This window comes from Sturnus vulgaris, chromosome 16 (assembly GCF_052056855.1).
Source record: "Sturnus vulgaris isolate bStuVul1 chromosome 16, bStuVul1.hap1, whole genome shotgun sequence".
Classification (NCBI taxonomy): domain Eukaryota; kingdom Metazoa; phylum Chordata; class Aves; order Passeriformes; family Sturnidae; genus Sturnus; species Sturnus vulgaris.
In genome coordinates, this window is record NC_142258.1 from 11,343,849 (window position 1) to 11,360,135 (window position 16,287).

At 42.2% G+C, this 16,287-nt stretch overlaps 1 protein-coding gene across 6 annotated transcripts; it reads left to right on the forward strand.

Moving 5' to 3' along the window:
* Window positions 1–152: 152 nt before the first annotated feature.
* Window positions 153–15,439, forward strand: TMEM114 (transmembrane protein 114). Of its 6 annotated transcripts, none has more exons than XM_088174463.1 (5): window positions 153–350; window positions 1,544–1,627; window positions 10,215–10,352; window positions 12,939–13,050; window positions 13,512–15,439. In XM_088174463.1, exons 1-5 carry the CDS (start codon window positions 167–169, stop codon window positions 13,699–13,701), a joined length of 708 nt encoding a protein of 235 aa, XP_088030589.1. In that variant the 5' UTR covers window positions 153–166; the 3' UTR covers window positions 13,702–15,439. The 6 variants fall into 6 exon arrangements, with proteins under 6 accessions (XP_088030589.1, XP_088030591.1, XP_088030590.1 ...); XM_088174465.1 differs by having other exon boundaries at window positions 12,957–13,050; XM_088174464.1 differs by having other exon boundaries at window positions 1,547–1,627.
* The last annotated feature ends 848 nt before the right edge of the window (window positions 15,440–16,287 follow it).

Below are 16,287 nucleotides of genomic sequence, written 5' to 3' on the forward strand. Positions count from 1 at the left end.
GTTCCCGGTTCTCCCGCGGTGTCCCCGGTTCTCCTGCGGTGTTCCCGGTTCTCCCGCGGTGTTCCCGGTCCGCCCGCGGGGCGCGGAGCAGCCGGGGCGGGGCTCGGGGCGCGCCACCTGCGCGGCCGCGGGGCGAGCCAAGCGCGGCGGCGGCGGCGGCGGCACCATGAGGGTTAACTTGGGCGCGCTCTCCCTCTTTGTGGCCCTGGTGGGACTTTCGAGCTTCATCTTCCTCGTGGTGGCCATCGCGACCGACTTCTGGTACATCATCGATGCCTCCAAGCTGGAGGCGTCCCGAAACGGCACGGACGCGCTCAGCTCGCACTCGGGGCTCTGGCGGACCTGCCGCGGTGAGTGCGGGGGTCCGGGCAGAGGAGCGCTCCGGCTGCGGGGTCCGGCTGCAGGGGTGCGGGGTCTGGGTGCGGGGAAGCGGGGTCCGGCTATGGAGATGCGGGGTCTAGGTGCGGGTATGCGGGGTCTGGGTGCGGCGAAGCGGGGTCCGGCTGTAGGGTGCAGGGATGAAGGATGCGGGGTCCTGCTGCGGGTTCAGGCTGCGGGGATGCAGCTGCAGGGGTCTGGGTTCGGGGTCTATCTGGGGGGTCGGGCTGCGGGGATGCGGAGATGCGGGGATGGGGATGTGGGGATGCGGGGATACGGGGATGCAGAAGCGGGGATGGGGATGAGGGGATGCGGGTGTGGAGTCCGTCCGGCTGCGGGGTCCGGCTCGGGGCCGTGCCCGCTGCCCGCGGAGCTCCGGCTCCATGCAGTTCAAGGGACGGGCGGTCCCCGGCCGTGCCCGGGACCCATGGGCAGTGCCTTGTCAATACCTCCCTGTCACTTGCCGAAGGAGACACAGGGAAAGCGAATTTTCTGCTACTGTAACCTAATTTTACATTAACTTTTAATTCAAGATAATCTAATAAACCTTAACCATTTAGAAGGAAGGAGATGTCTTTTCATTTGGCTCAGGAAATTAAGGGGTGAAAGTTCTGGGTTAAAGCCATTAAAATGATAAATAATAATATAACCAATAGAAATATAAACACTATATAGTTTATTTACATAAACAATATTATTAATTTAAATGTATTATGATGTCTCATAATATAGGATTATTAAAATCCTGTACATCAATAGATAGGATTTCCCCCATGTACTTAATTTATATGCTAGGCATTTAACTTTTGGCTTTGATTCCACTCTTAAAAGCCAGGAGTAAGTAATGTTTGCCATAGGCAAGGAAGGATGTTGCTTCCAGAGGAACAGGGAGAAGGAGCAGGTTACAGGAATTCTCTCTTTGCTGTGCACTGAGCCCCATTGCAATGAGCAGATGTTTCCCTGTTGACTCCAGTGGTCAGGCCCCACGGGAACAGCTGATGCTGCACGCTAAAAATCCTCTCATTTCCTTCCCCACATAGGAATGGCTGTTTCAGAAGCAGCTAGTGTTTTATGAATTATACGTACATGCAAAAAACCGAATATATATATATAGCAAATGGATAAAATATGCAATTTTTTCCTCATTGTTTCCCCCTTTTTCTAGCAGTGAGGAGTGAATGTTACCCTTTGATAAACCCCTTCTGGCATGAGAATGCCAACATCACCGATTCACACAGACAGCTTCTATGTGAGTAGCGTTTGTATTATTTTATATTTCCATCCACCCTTCCCTCCCTCCCTGGCCATTTACAAGGACTGATTTCTAATTCAGAGGGGGAATTTGCTGAGAAAGTGTTTTGACTCTACTTCTGTACAGCATCTCTCACTGCCTGTGGTCTTCAAGTGTGTTTGCTGTTGCAATAACCATCTATTTGATGACAAGGTCAGCTAATTTCTTCCACAGGAGCAAAACCTCTCTGACTGGAATGGCACAGGATGTACACAATTGTTAAAAATAAGAGGCAAAAGTGTTCACAATCACCTCAAAGGAGTCTGATCACTGAAAATGCTTAACACATTTAAACTAATCTTTAACACAACTACTTTTCTAGCTTTACAGTGAGATTCCTGTCACTGATAAAAGACTTAAGTTTGTGAGAATTTAAGAAAGTAAATCAATGACCAAAAGCAGTGTTCAGTCTTTGAAGAACATCGTGTTCAAAAACATTGAGCTTCTAATATATTTACTTACTTTTCTTTAGTTTCCTTTGTCAATGCCAGAATGTTTTCAAGAAGTCCAAACTGAACATTTTCAAACACTTACAGGCATCTCCTAGAAGACGATTTACCATCTTTGCATCACATATTTGACACAATCCTTTCCTCATACACCCTTGCGAGGGCTCGCTTTTTGCAATTTTTTCATTTACTCACCTCTTCTCCCTGACTCTACAGAATACGTTCCTTTGTCCTGTTTCTTAAAATGGAACTCTTTCCCTCAAAACCAGCCCTTCCCTGGGCTCCCTGAGGCTTAAAGTGTCTTTAGTTTCTTGGAGCAGCATCTGGTGTTGCAGCTGCAGGTGCAGCACACAGAGCAAGCCTGGGAGGTGCTGGGGCTGTGTCACAGCTCTGCTGGGAAGGTGCACCAGGAGTCAGGTCTCAGTGAGCTGCTGAAGCAGCCAAATAAACACATCAGCAGGTTCAGGACTTACAGCCCAGGATCTCTCTGTGTGCTTTCAAATCTAGGAAGTGCCATTTCTTTAATCTTCCCTGCTCAGAACAGAGGGCTGTAGCTGCTCAATGGTGCTGAAATCAGTGGAAGTGATTTTCTGCTGGATCACTCGAGCCTTTGAGGGGCAGCATTAACTGAACCTGCCATGGTTTTGACACCTCCACTTTTATGTTTGTGATAGTCCAACATTTCAGGATGAAACCATTTGCTTTTCAAAAGTTGTGTGCATATTTGCAAAAGGTACATTTGCTGTTTTCCTCAGGTGAGATATTGCAGCTGTTCAGTTAAATAACTAAACAAAAAAAAAAAAAAGCAGTGTTCCTTTGGTTATAAAAATGATGTTGGCTTGGAAACAAAGGACTTTGTGAGTCATGAAGTGTAAGAAAATAGTGGATATGAATAAAAATTGGATTAATAATTATGTTTACGTGCTCTTCTGGGCCTTGGATATTTTTTTTCCTCTTGCTTTCACATCATCTATTATTTTTATGTTCCTGGAAAAAGACTTCAGGTCTGCAAAGACACTTGCATATTTTATTATAAACAGGCAGAGTCTGTCTGCCTAAAAATGACGAGAGAAGAAATCAAAGATACTTCAATTGAAAGACCCTGCTAGGTTTGATTGGAATGCTCTACTGAGTCAACTTCTTGATTTTTTTTGCTCAGCTTCAATGAAGTTTCAGTGTGGTGAGGCTACAGATCCTCAGCAGTAGCAGCTGAACATGTACCATGTCAGTACTTCTTCTTTCTAGGAAATACAGATATTTCTAAGTGACACCTAGATTCATCAGGTATTGAGATAGTACCTTCTATATCAGCCTTATTCTTCTCTCTTAAATGTTTCTGACTGTGGCCAATGAATCATATTTAGGCAGATCATGGCAAGCCATCTTCATCTACAACACATTTTAACAAGAATTTTAGAGGGAAGTTCTGTGATCATGGACTGTAGTTACAACAGTTTCTTCGTCTGCTGCTATATGTGGCAAACAAGCTAATGGCACAGCTTTAAATGGTTACTTCAAAAAAATTACGTTTTTTTCACTGTGTGCCTGTGAAGGTGTCTGTGAGGCACAGTCACATGGGTTTAATCTCATTCCATCTAGCTGTGTACGTGTATTTCTCACTGTTTGATAGGCACTGAATTTCACGAGCTCTGGCAACATCAAGCATGTTTCTTTCTGATTATTTCCAAAAAGATTTTAAAGGACTGTCTCCTGAAGTAGGCACTTAAGTAACACATTGGTCACATCCGTCATTTTTCAGAGTTTGAATGAATTTCCTGGCATGTCTTACCTAGACACAAGTGCCAAAGAGAGGGGAAAAGTCTTTGTGTGAGAGCAAAGAGCTGGGCCTAAGTGGAAACAAAAGCGCTGGGCTCTGCCAGAAGACAAACCCTTCATTAGAGAATGAAAAGCCTCCACAGTCCCTTCCTCCACATTTCCAATATCTCCCCTATTCATCCTAGCAGATTCCTCTTAGGATTATTGTCTACGTCAAATCGAGCTCCTGGCAAATTAAAATAATTGGGTGCACGAGTCAAAATCCTGTGCTAGCAGCAATATTACCCAGGCAATCTAGCTAGGGCTTGTTAAACGTGGGACTGTGATGTATTTTCACATCATAGGAGCACATTTGAGCTGCTCCTCTCATGGATTAGACACAAACACACTCTCTCCTCGACATTAGCCTTCCATTTCTTCTCTTACCACTCCCCCCAGCTGAACACTCAGGGTATACCCTCTCTCCCACTCAAACCCATGATGGATAAAATATTTCCCTATTACAGATTACATTATGGCCTGGTTATTTATTTGTTTAAAACATCAGCTGTTGTTTAAAGAAAAATACCACTTAACTGCCTATCACTAGCTTTTCTGAAATTCTGCATTAATAAAGTTGTTTTTCACTGGAGATGTACACTTTCCTCTGGTCCAAACAGGAATAAAATGAAAGTTATATATAATTAGACAGTTATATATAATATAGACAGTTATTAGAGTCTCTTGGTGACTACTAGGATTAAAGATAGCCCTCTGAAAATCCTCCTTAGAATTTAAATTTGTCAGCAAAGACACCTCTGATATTTTGCCTTGCCATGTGCTCTCCTGTGCCAGCTATGGCAGACAAGCAGCAAGAGCAACATTTTTCACGGTGAGCTGAATCTATCTCTCTCTAAATGACAAAATAAGGATGTCACTGACTTCAAAGGCAGCTGCATCTAGTTCTGAGCAGCCTCGCCATTTTCCAGCAGCAGAAATGTAACATCCAGAATCAGATGTAGATGTTGAGGATCACAAACAGAGAGAGGGAAGGTGCTGTGTAGAAGGAATGGTAGTGCTTAGTCAGCTGAAACCTTTTCCCCAAGAGTTTGAGCTTTTTAAAAGAAAGAAAAAAAAACAACAGAAGGAAAGAAAAACCCAAACAAGAAACCTCAACATGTTACACTGGTGAAAAGTTGCTCTTAGACATTTTTGTCATACAAATACTTTCCATTTACCAAAGCCTATGTTGTTAATAATGAGTAAGTACCAGTACAGCTTTAGCTGAAGGTAGCACCAGTGTAATCCTTGCAAAATGAAAAATACTGTAAATATTTCTATTCAAAACTAGACAATGTCTCTTGAATCTCAGCTTTGCACTTGAGCTGCTGCAGGGTCCCACCAGCACTGCAGAGCTGGGGCTGGAGTTATGAAAAATAATGTGAAAGGAACTGCTGTTCTTTCTTACTGTCTGTGTGACCCACAAACCATCTGCATTAGGTACCTACAAGATAAGATTAAGCCTCTGGCAATCCTGATCTTTTGTCAGACTTGAACAGTGACTGGTTTCCTTTTACTGGTCCATTTTTCGTGCTCTCCTCTGTTCCTGACCCACCCAGAAGTGAGTGCTTAATGGATGTAGTTTCCACTCATATTTTTTTCCTGTTGTAAAATCAAGACTGGAGTGTGCAGCTGCCCATGTACAACTGCTTAAAGTATTCTCCCCAGAGTATTTTTATTTTTTCTCTCTTAGACATGAATGTATCTGGAACCATGAGGCTGCAGATAAGTTCGTGCTTCCTGCAGGGAAACAATCATTGCAGCAGAGGCAGCTCTGATACCTCAGTTGTTTTAATGTAGCAGCCTCCTTGGTTTCTTCCTCAACAAAATGAGTTTAATAGTACAGAGAAACTTGTCTGAATTTCCTTACAGCATGTGGACCCTGTAACAGTCATGAACTTCACCCTGTTCCTCATGGTCCTGCTTCATTTTTACTGAGGTGCAGTTTATAATGTTATTAATTATTCTCTATTCTTCAGCCACCCTGATATTTTTTCCCGAGGGATTTACAATTCTTTTGGTTTTAAGCTACTAGAAGGAAAGAGCTGGGGCCAGAGCAACAGCCATTTCAGGGGCCAAGTGAAATAAGACCCAAATGATGCACATAGAAATTCTAGTTTAATTGATCTGGTAGGTGTGTACCTGTTTCTGAGCAACAGTGCACTGTTCCTTCAGACAGCTGCCAGTGAACATCTGCTCCAGTACTTACTGTAGATATGACAGTAAATACATAGAGAAATCTGAGATAAGTTCAGCACCACTGCAGCTGAGACCTAACAAGTGGCAAGTTCTGATAAATGTGCTCGTTTTCAGATTCATTGGTACCACAGCAGCAGAATGTGAGCCACGGTGCATTGCTCACATTCATCATTCTGCCCATTCCTGCTCCTGCAGTTTCTGTCAGTGCCACCTGCTCCAGGTCTAGCATAATTCTATTTCTGCTATCTACAACTGAGCTTCCTGTTTAGCCGAGAGATTTTTTGAGAAAAGCACAAAGCCAAAATGTGTGACACACAGACCAGAGCCTGGCTAATCATCCTGGAGACCCCTAACTCTGGGAGCAATGCTCCTCCATCCCCTTTCTCTGTTGAACAGGGAATGTCCCTGTCCCTGTGCCCCAAGCCCTGAAGTCTCACATTTGGCCATAGATGAGTTCTTTCAGTTGTTCCTTGTTTTCCTAAGTTATTTCTTTGCTTTTTTCCTAGCAAGCAAGTCAGACTTTCTCTGTGCACTGTTTCTTCCTGGCTTTGCCAAGTCCTTCTGGAGCAGCCCCATTGGTTTAACAACTGCCAGGAGTCTGTTTCAGCTGGAGGCTTTTGTCTTTCTAACTGGCTGTAATAGTTACTGCTGGGTAAGATAAACAGGCCCTTAATTAAGCTCTTCTGAGCCACTGTCATTTGGAGTATTTCTGATGAGGTGATATTACAGATTTCTAGGCACTATTTGCTGTTATAAGCTGTGCAAACAAATCCAAAGTTAGTTTGAAGCAATTAAGCTCCAGGATGTTGACAGGAGATGATTAACAAAACTGCTGGGCTTGCACTTGGTTCCTTCTGACACCACTCAGTGTTTCTATTTCATTCCACAGATTTCTCTCACAAACAATTCCTAAACAACTGTGTTGGGTGGTAATTTAGAAATGCCTGCCAAATTCTCAGATCTGGACACACAGTGCAGATGTCATTCTCACAGATACTTGGCCAGACCTCTAGTAATAAAGCTTTGGCTAGTTAATGTAAAACTTCAGTAACGACAATTAAGCAATTTGGTTCTTGTTTGCTTCAAAAAAAGGGAGTGTTTTTTGAAAGTTTATGAGTTTGTTTCAGTATTTCCAAGATTAAACCATTAGATCTTTCATGTTGGACTAAAAGGGAACTCAGGTATTGAGAAATAGGTGTGGGAAACTGAATTCTGTTTTACAAGCAAGTGCACATGCCTCTTCTTGTACAAAATGCTTAGGGTGGGTTTTTTTCCAATACTAGATTAATTTCATCAATATGAAGACAGTTATATGTTTAATACATAATGTATAAATATGTAATTCAACAGAAGCTAAAAAACTCTAAAATTACTGCAAAATTAATGTTTTAACTTCTTTCACAGATGATTATTGAAGACAGAAACACAGTAAAGATATTTTAAGTCATGTTCTTCTATAAACTAATTCTGTTCCTCTAATCAAGGAATATAATGGCATAATATCATATGCCAGATGGCATGAATTCAGATTCCTGAGTGGTTTCCATGGCAGCATTTTAGAATAAGTTTCCCAGGCAGTTGCAGATTTCAAAGTACAAATGGGTATTAGATATTGAACTAGAATACTGGAAATTATAAAAGTACTATTTAACCAAATAGAATTCACTAAATATTTGATTTTAAAAAGCTGCCAGTGATTAATGAGAAGTGTTATCTCAGCTGTGGGTAGGAAAAGTAAGGCTCTGTCACAGTGGGGTTTGTGGGTTTCAGCTGAGCTATCCCTAAACCCTGTATTTTCACTGAAGAGAGCATAAAAATCAGAGTTATTCTGATATTGCAGCTGTCACAGATCATTAATATAATCTAGGATACCCCCAAGGATGCTCTGGTATGATTTTCTTTTCCCTTTCCTTCACAAAGTTTCCTTCAGAGTTGTGTTTTGCTCACCCACACGTGTCCTGGCTCAGGTTGCAGCAGCTGAAATCACAGAATGACCACAAAAGTCAGAGACATGGCAAGTGAGTGCTGCTGTGCTGAGGTGGAATTTGTTACCAGTGACTTGGACTGGTGAGGGACACCTGGAAAATCACAAGGCAGAGAGCCAGCCATGAACTTTTTTGTGTTTGTTCTCTGGCAGCAAGGCCAAGTCTGAGGACAGAGCTGCACAGTTCTTACATCCATACTTTTCAAATGTTAATTGCATCCTCTGAGATTTTATCTCCCAGGGCTTTTTCACCTTTTACATGCAAGACCAAAGCTAAGATGACACATGGATGTCAGAATGGTGGGGAATAATCAAAATGAGACTAAATAACCCTCAGCAAGCTCCAATGTGGCTGAAGACCACACTCATTGCTGCTGCCCCTCTAGAATATGAGAACTGAATTGAGTGCCCAATCTCTATTCTGTCTCATTGAGTTTTGTCACATCCCCAACAATCACTTCAAACCACATAAAACTCCTGAACTCAGTTCCGTGGCTATTTCTCATCTTGGAGTTCAGCTAAGATTTGCAGGCAGTCTGGACCTGCTGGTTTGTTCCCAGTGATGTGAAGATTGATGTGGCTGTCAGCACTGAGGATTGCTTTAGGTCTGTGTTTCTTAGCCAGGAACAGCAGCCGTGGCCAGTTTTGCTGAAGGAAGGCCCAGGGAGTGTCCTCAGCTTTAGAATCTCAGAGGGAAAGTGCTCTCTTCAATGCACACTGTTGAATTCATGATTTCTGAGCTGGTCCTGATGTGGGCATATGTGGGGTTGAATATAAAAATATAATAACCAGTGCAAATAAGCAGAAAAAGACCCTCAGAAAATGGTCAGCTCCCAAAACTTTGTCATTTGCTACATTTTTTTTTTTGTTAGCGTGTTCTGTGTTACACCAAACAAGTAATTATATCTGGAAACAACATTCTACTCAAGTATAGACATAAACAATGTCTGCCTTGATGCCATGCAGACCCTTCCTAACCTTCTAAAACTGAAATTATGTCTGATCTTTATAATGCCACTGTAGAGGATGAGCTGGATCCTTAGCCAGTGGCAGCTGCAGTACCTCCAATTCCGTGGGCACTTACAGTGACTTGAAAAAATTGATCATTTGATCATACAACAATTGTGAACTTTTAAGTGATTTCTTTTCCTAAGCTAATGGTGTATTGTTCCTCTGTGAAATTAATTGAGACAATGAAACCTAGACCTCTTCAGAATATGGACTTTACATTTTCTTTTCTCAGTTACTCTGCACTTTACTCTGGTGTGAAACAAATTGATACTGGAATTACTTTTTTTGGTTATTACTGTAAAAAAAGGTTGGGTTGAATGTTGTGGATAGATGGCATCAGAGGGAACAATGAGACAATAATGGTTTATGATGGAAAACACAGGGTGATATGAAAAAATACATAGCAACCCTCTGTTTGCACAGCTATTAAAATGTTATAGGGATCAAGGAAGAGTAATGTAAAACATTTAGTGTGGGAGGAAGCAAGCAGGATAGGTTAATGCACTTAGTGAAGCTGCTGAAGAAAAAAGTGACAGAGAATCAGAGCTGGATGGGAAAATTTACCTCTAGTTGATGGTCAATTGCAGCAAAGGAAAAGGTCAACAATTTGCTACATCAGTGCAGCAGAGGACACCTGACAGAAGAGAAACATTTAATCAAATCATGGCTGGATCTCACCTCCCCAACAGAGCAGTGTGATTTACATAACAGGGCTACTTTTTATTAAGGTTGCCAGTGCCTACCTGGTATGCAGTGCATCACCTGATATCCAGCTGGCTCAAGAGCTAAGAACAGTTTAATTGCTCATGTATATCTGTGTAGGCATATCCTTTATGTCTGTGGTCTCTGTTTGAAACACAGGCTGTGATCCTGGGAGGGTTTGTTCTGCTTGTTACCATTTCATGCATACCATATGTTTGTCCTGCTGATTTACACTGAAAACCCGAGGGGTTGTCCAATTTCTTGTTTGTGCAGCACAGAATGAGGCTTTGATCCTGATCAGGTGCTCTGCATTTAATAATTATTGGTACATCCACCAACACCATAATAAAATATTAAAATATTAACATTCTTTGTTTTTCTTCAGACATGCATGGAACATTTGTCATCCTGATGCCCCTCAGCCTGATACTGATGATTTTTGGAGGAATGACTGGATTCATCAGCATTCTTGCCAGGGCCTACCTACTGCTCCTAATGACAGGACTGCTTTTCCTTTTTGGAGGTACTAAACCAAACTCCTGGCCTAACTGTTTTAGATAACAAGAGGTTGTATCTGGGAAACACCACTTTGTTTCCCATGGAATAGAAGCCAAGCAGGAATTTTCTTTCAGAATAATGCTGGTGTTCATTCACCTGGTGTCTGCTGAGGTCCTGATTGAGGAATAGATCTGCTTAGGAAAGGCAAATATCCCTCCCTGGGGAGTGAGTCACCCTTCGAACAATCTGTGTTTGCTGTGCCCATTAACACAAACGATTTAATAACTTCTCAGCACGGTGCACAAATTCTTTACAGACAGGGTAATGGGGTGATGGAAAAGTGACTGTGGAATTATTAAATCGTAGGCTTGCACAGATTTTGCAACTATTAGGAAAACTGATGTTTTTAAAAAGGCATTTTCATTGAGTTCCTGCAAAGGGTCTTGTTAGGCATTCCTGGGTTAGCCTCACTGCTAGTTTTGAGCTAGAGTGGTGTCCCCAAACTGTGGATCACAAAAGGAAACCCTCAAAAGCTATTTTAGTTGGAGTGTAGCATTTTAATTTGAAGTTAGTAAAATGCTTTTACACTTTTTTTTTGTTGTATCCAAACCCACTGTGTTTTAGAAAGTAATTTATGAGTTAAAAACCCTAAAAACATTCTGTCAAAGTAGGAAAACTCTGTTTAAATCTGTATTTTCTGTTCCAAGCAGACTTTCAGTGCTGTTTCACAATGTAACTTAAAAAAGAATTTTTTCCTGACAGAAAAGGGGATCCTCAGAATTGGATCTCATCAACTGCTCATACAGTCCTATTTTTAAGAAGAAAATGCTACGAGATTGCTGCAAGCAAATGCTGCTGTCTCAAAGCCTTGCCTGAGCGTTTTAGCCTGAAATGTTCTAATACAGACCAACCATTTCCCATTATGATTGTCTCCTAAAAAGAAGAGCAAGTTCTAATTTCTCAGAACAGCAGAAAGCTGTATTCACTGAAAAGGTTGGAGGAAAACTGCTCCAAATAGTCAGTGAAAAATGAAAAGCTGTGAAGTGCCAGGCATGATTAGCCCACTGAGGAGTGGAGCAGGGGATCTTTCTAAGCTTTTGGGGCTGTAAAGAAGGAAAGGAAACAGAGGCAGTGTCAGGAGGGGAAAGGAAACAGAGGCAGTGTCAGGAGGGGGTGCTTGATATTCTGGGGATGCAGCTGGTGCAGTTTCCCAGGAAAACATGAACAGGCTGCAGGGTGGCCTTTGGTTGGGACCAGTCCCCCATCCTGCTCTGCCTAGATGCACAGAAGAGATTTGACCTCACTCAGATTCACAAAGTTGAGTATTCTTTAGATAGTTCTGTCTCAGCAGAAAGAGATCTTTGGAGATGCTGTTCCAGAAGTGTGGGTTTTTTTTAACCCCTCAGAACTGATATGTTCTACATGTCAGGACATCCTATATGTTTCCCCATTTTTTAGAAAGAGGAATCACAGAATTCAGTGGACCTTATTGAAAATGTCAACAAATCAGTCTTTTCTATTTCTGCTGACAAAACGTATGAAGCAATTTTTTTCCCCCTCCTTGCAGAGGACTAGGATAAGGTACAGGCATCATATGATGGTTAAAATCGGGAATATGAGTATGAATTTGGACTGATGGATAACCCAATACTCTTCTGTCTTGGTTTGCCTCTAATCAAACAAATATTTCTTTCAAAAAGGCAGACTCATCAAGACTTACCGTAATTTAACATAAAGCTATATCAAATTTTTCTCCCTCATAATCAAATAAGACACTATTTTGTCCTGAAAGGGTTTCTGTATTTACTTTCTCTGGGCTGCAGTCCTTTTATCCAAGGCCTTGTTACTGGATCTATTCTGCTGCTGATCCAGTAAAGGGTGATTTCTGTCAGTCCTGTCCTTTGACTGACTGGGATGCCAGGCTCAGGATGTAGTGTGTACCTGTTCCAGATGTGCCATTCCCTACATTTGCCACCTTTTGAACAGCCCTTTCACTCTGAAAACATCTGTCTCCTTGTTTGAGTGCCTTTATTAATTTATTTTTAGTCTGTCCCAAGGATGTCTTTGACTCAGATATTAGGAAGTGATGGATAGTCATGACAGCACAACACTTGGTGGAAGGTGGTAGTAAAGACCACCAGTAATCACTCAAAACTGACAATACTCAGAAAGCAGCCTCAATTCAGTGACCTGAAATGCAAGAATCTGTGTCTCTGTGGATTTTCTTGTGTCCAGGGAGACAACTGTACGTGGTGCTCAGCAGTGAGGAATCAGGATACATTATAATACAGTTCTGAAAACAGAGATGCACATGCATTAGGTATCTGTAAAATATAGGACTCCATTTTTGTTGTGGGAGGCTTGCAGCCAGACATTGTGATTCAGTCTTTAACAGTGGGAGCACGTTATCCTCAGTGCATACAAATAACCCTGCCTTTACTTCCCTCTCACCAACCTCAGCTAGGTTTCAAAGATAATCTGTAAATTTGGCCTGGCTAGAATAGGAAGGAGTGGCAAAGAGGCCCTAAGACATATCCAACTGATTGTTTTTAATTTCTTAAAGACTGCTAAGTAGTGACTGCTAAGTAGCTGAACATGTTTCTCTTTTCAGCTCTTGTTACCCTTACAGGGATCAGTGTCTATATTGCATACTCATCTGCTGCCTTCCAAGAAGCTGTTTGCCTCCTGAGGAGCAAGGATCTCCTGGTGGAAATCGATATCAGGTTTGGCTGGTCCCTGGCACTAGTGTGGATCTCCTTTGTGGCAGAAGTGCTCACTGGGGCTGTGTTCCTGCTGGCAGCAAGAGTCGTGGGTCTGAAACGACAGCGTGAACAGGCTTTATGAGCAGCAGGTGCCTTTGCATCAACAGAGCCCTGCAGAGCCTGATAATTCAGATTACTTGGTCCATCTGGTCACTGGGGGTAATAAGAGTGGCAAGGTCGAGAATCTTGTCAGCTGTGGTAAGCCTTTTTCCTCACAGATGGTTAAAAACCACAAAGATTGAGTAAATCAGTGGAACATTCCAGGTGTTGTCAATTAGGAAACGCTTGTGTCCTTAGAAGAAAGTGCATTGCAGTGTTTGTATTTCCAGAATAATTTCAGCTGGCGGCTCATCAGGCATCTCCATTCACTGCTTAGAACAAGGCAGATTTCTTGCTTTCTTTTCTCTTTTCTGCTGTCTCAGCAAAGTGCCTCAGAGTACCTTACAGGCCAGATTTTGGTTTCTCCTGAGAGTTCTAAGAAGGACGTGGACCTGCTGGAGTGAGTCCAGAGGAGGCCATGAAGACTCTCAGAGGACTCAGCACCTCTGCGCTGGAGATGGACTGAGAGAGCTGGGGCTGCTCAGCCTGCAGAAGAGAAGGCTCTGGCTTTAAAGCCCCTCCCAACACCTGGAGGGGCTCCAGGAGAGCTGGAGAGAGACTTGGGACAGGGGCCTGGTGGTTGGAACTGGATGATATTTCACGTCCTTTCCAACCCTAACCATTCCAGGGTCCTGCAATCCAGCGGGGGGTAGTGGCTGTGATGCTGAAGTTCTCAAGTACAGTGCACTGCAAGAGAAAGATACAGCTGTTTTCCAGATGTTTTAACTAACTGCTGGAGACAGCCCCAATCTCTCAATAATCAGGCTACATACTTCTCTCCTTCAGCTTATTACTAGCTGCTTTTTCAACTCTGCAATGCAGAAGACGTGTCTGATGTATTTTCCAGTTTTTACTTTTCAGTTTTGATAATACTTCTTTTTCATGAAGTTTATGCACATGCTTTGTGCTAGTATGTTTATTTTGTGCTGAAACTGCTGAGTAAACTGAACGTGCAGGACACATGAATTTAATTTTGGGTGCCAAGCAATCTAGTTTTTCCTCTGGGTAGTAGCATTTAAGAGGACATTTACTTCAGTGCCCACTGAAGTTACTGAAGAAATTTCTCCCTAACTGCTGTGCTGAATAGAGAGTTGAATGTGCTAACAGCTCCACTCCATTTCTGTTAGATCTTGTATTTCTGGAGGCTCTCAGCACACTGCAGAGCAGGACTGACTCAGGAGCTGCCAGGCACTCTGTTGTTGGGCAAGTCCCCTGTACATTCTCCAGCAGCACAAAGGGCATCATTCACCTACCTCTGTTAAACACCAGAACAATTGTATCAGTGTGTCCTGTGTTAAAGATTGCACATCCACTCTTACCGAGCTCAGCTCTAATCTTAGTCCCAAAGTACCAATTCTTTTATGAAAAACTAGTGGCAGAGAGCTCCTGAGAGCTGACAGTCTTTGGAGATAGAAGGGAGCATGTTAATGCCATGTTGTGAATGGAGAACTGAGCCAGGAAACTTGTCCAAGGTCACACGAAACCTGGAAATTCTGAATCCTGGGCTAAGATCTTACTTGTCAGACCTTGCTTGTTATCAGAATTAAATAAGGCTCAAAATCCTGAATGGACTAAGGAGTAGAAATTCTGTGACTAGCCAGTATAATTTTGTAATTCTTAGTTTTCAGGTATTTTCCATGTTGCCTTATGTTGGGACCATGTAATTGAGTCATTTTACACGTTAAAGCATACCAAATCAGCTCTATAAGAGGTGTAAGAAAAACAATCCTTTGTAGTCAGAATTCCATGTGCTTAAGTGAATTATGTAAAATGTAATTCTCTGTTTTGGTGCTGGTGAAACTATTTATAATGCAATTTGTATAATGTTACTCAGACATTACTGTAAGCTGTAACAGTAAAATATCTGAGTTATTTCTGAATATTTATTACAGATGTTCTTTTCAAGTGTTTTTGAGTGTTGTAAAATTAAATAAAATGACATCTCAGAGTGGGAATTATTTACCAAGACATGAAAGGACTAAGATATTTATTTTTCTTTAACTTTTTCTGCAGATTTATTCTACTGTTTTTATGATGCTTTTGAAGTTCCTGTGTCAGGTGTGGTAGGTATTTAAAAGATATTTACACTGCTACAATATAAAATACTCAAGTGATCAAATCTAATTAGAAAGCCAATGAATCTGTTATTGAATTAGAACAATTCTCATTTCCATGGCTCTCCTAAATTTCTCATTCTGGCTTCCTGCAATATCTGGCACAATGGTAATAAAGAGTATCTTCTGCTCCTGAATGTTTGTATAACCCTTGAATTTCTCTGAAATTCCTTCTAAATACAAAGAACAAAAGATGGTTTGGAATAGTCAAATTACCATTGAACATTTTGAAAAATTGTACTGGGAAGAGGAAACATCCTAGAAAGGACTTGATGTAATTTGAAACAAATGACCTTATCAGCTTCTTCCTCTTACTGAAATTAATGTTTATTTAATACCATGTTCTTTGCTGTGTTTTCCCCAAAATACTTTATTGTGATGAGGACAGAGACTGCTCCCATTACTTTCTGGTGAATTGCAAACTCATTGGTAATTTGCCACATCAAAAGTGAAGAAAAACAGATGTGCAGAGCAGAGCAGCACTGTGTGAGGGGGCAGAGTGCACACAGCTCCTGCCAACACCAGGCACTCCTTCAACGACATCCTTGAGGGGTGGCAGAGAAGGACAGGGGACGTCAGGAGAATCTTTGAGTGTGAAAAATGTGGAGATGTAAGTGATAATTAGAGGCCATGCTGGTGAATGGAATGCAGACATGAAAGCTCAAGGATTCAGTGGGTGTGTGCTGCCTCCTGCAGAGCAGTCTCTGTGTCCCCACCTCTGCTGGCCAGGGGGACAGCGCAGGTTTGGACACAGCTTCAGCTCAAGGAGCCCCAGGCATTTGTTATCAGTGATCCATAGTCTGTGGGGATGCCAGGTGCCTGTCAAAGTCACTCTATCACACCCTCCTCCACTGGACAGGGGACAGAAAATCTACTGAGTTTGGGACAAGATAAGGGCAGGGAGAGGTCACTCATCAATTACTGTTATGGGCAAGACAGACTCAACTTGAGGAAATTAGTTTAATTTATTAGCAATCAGGGTAAG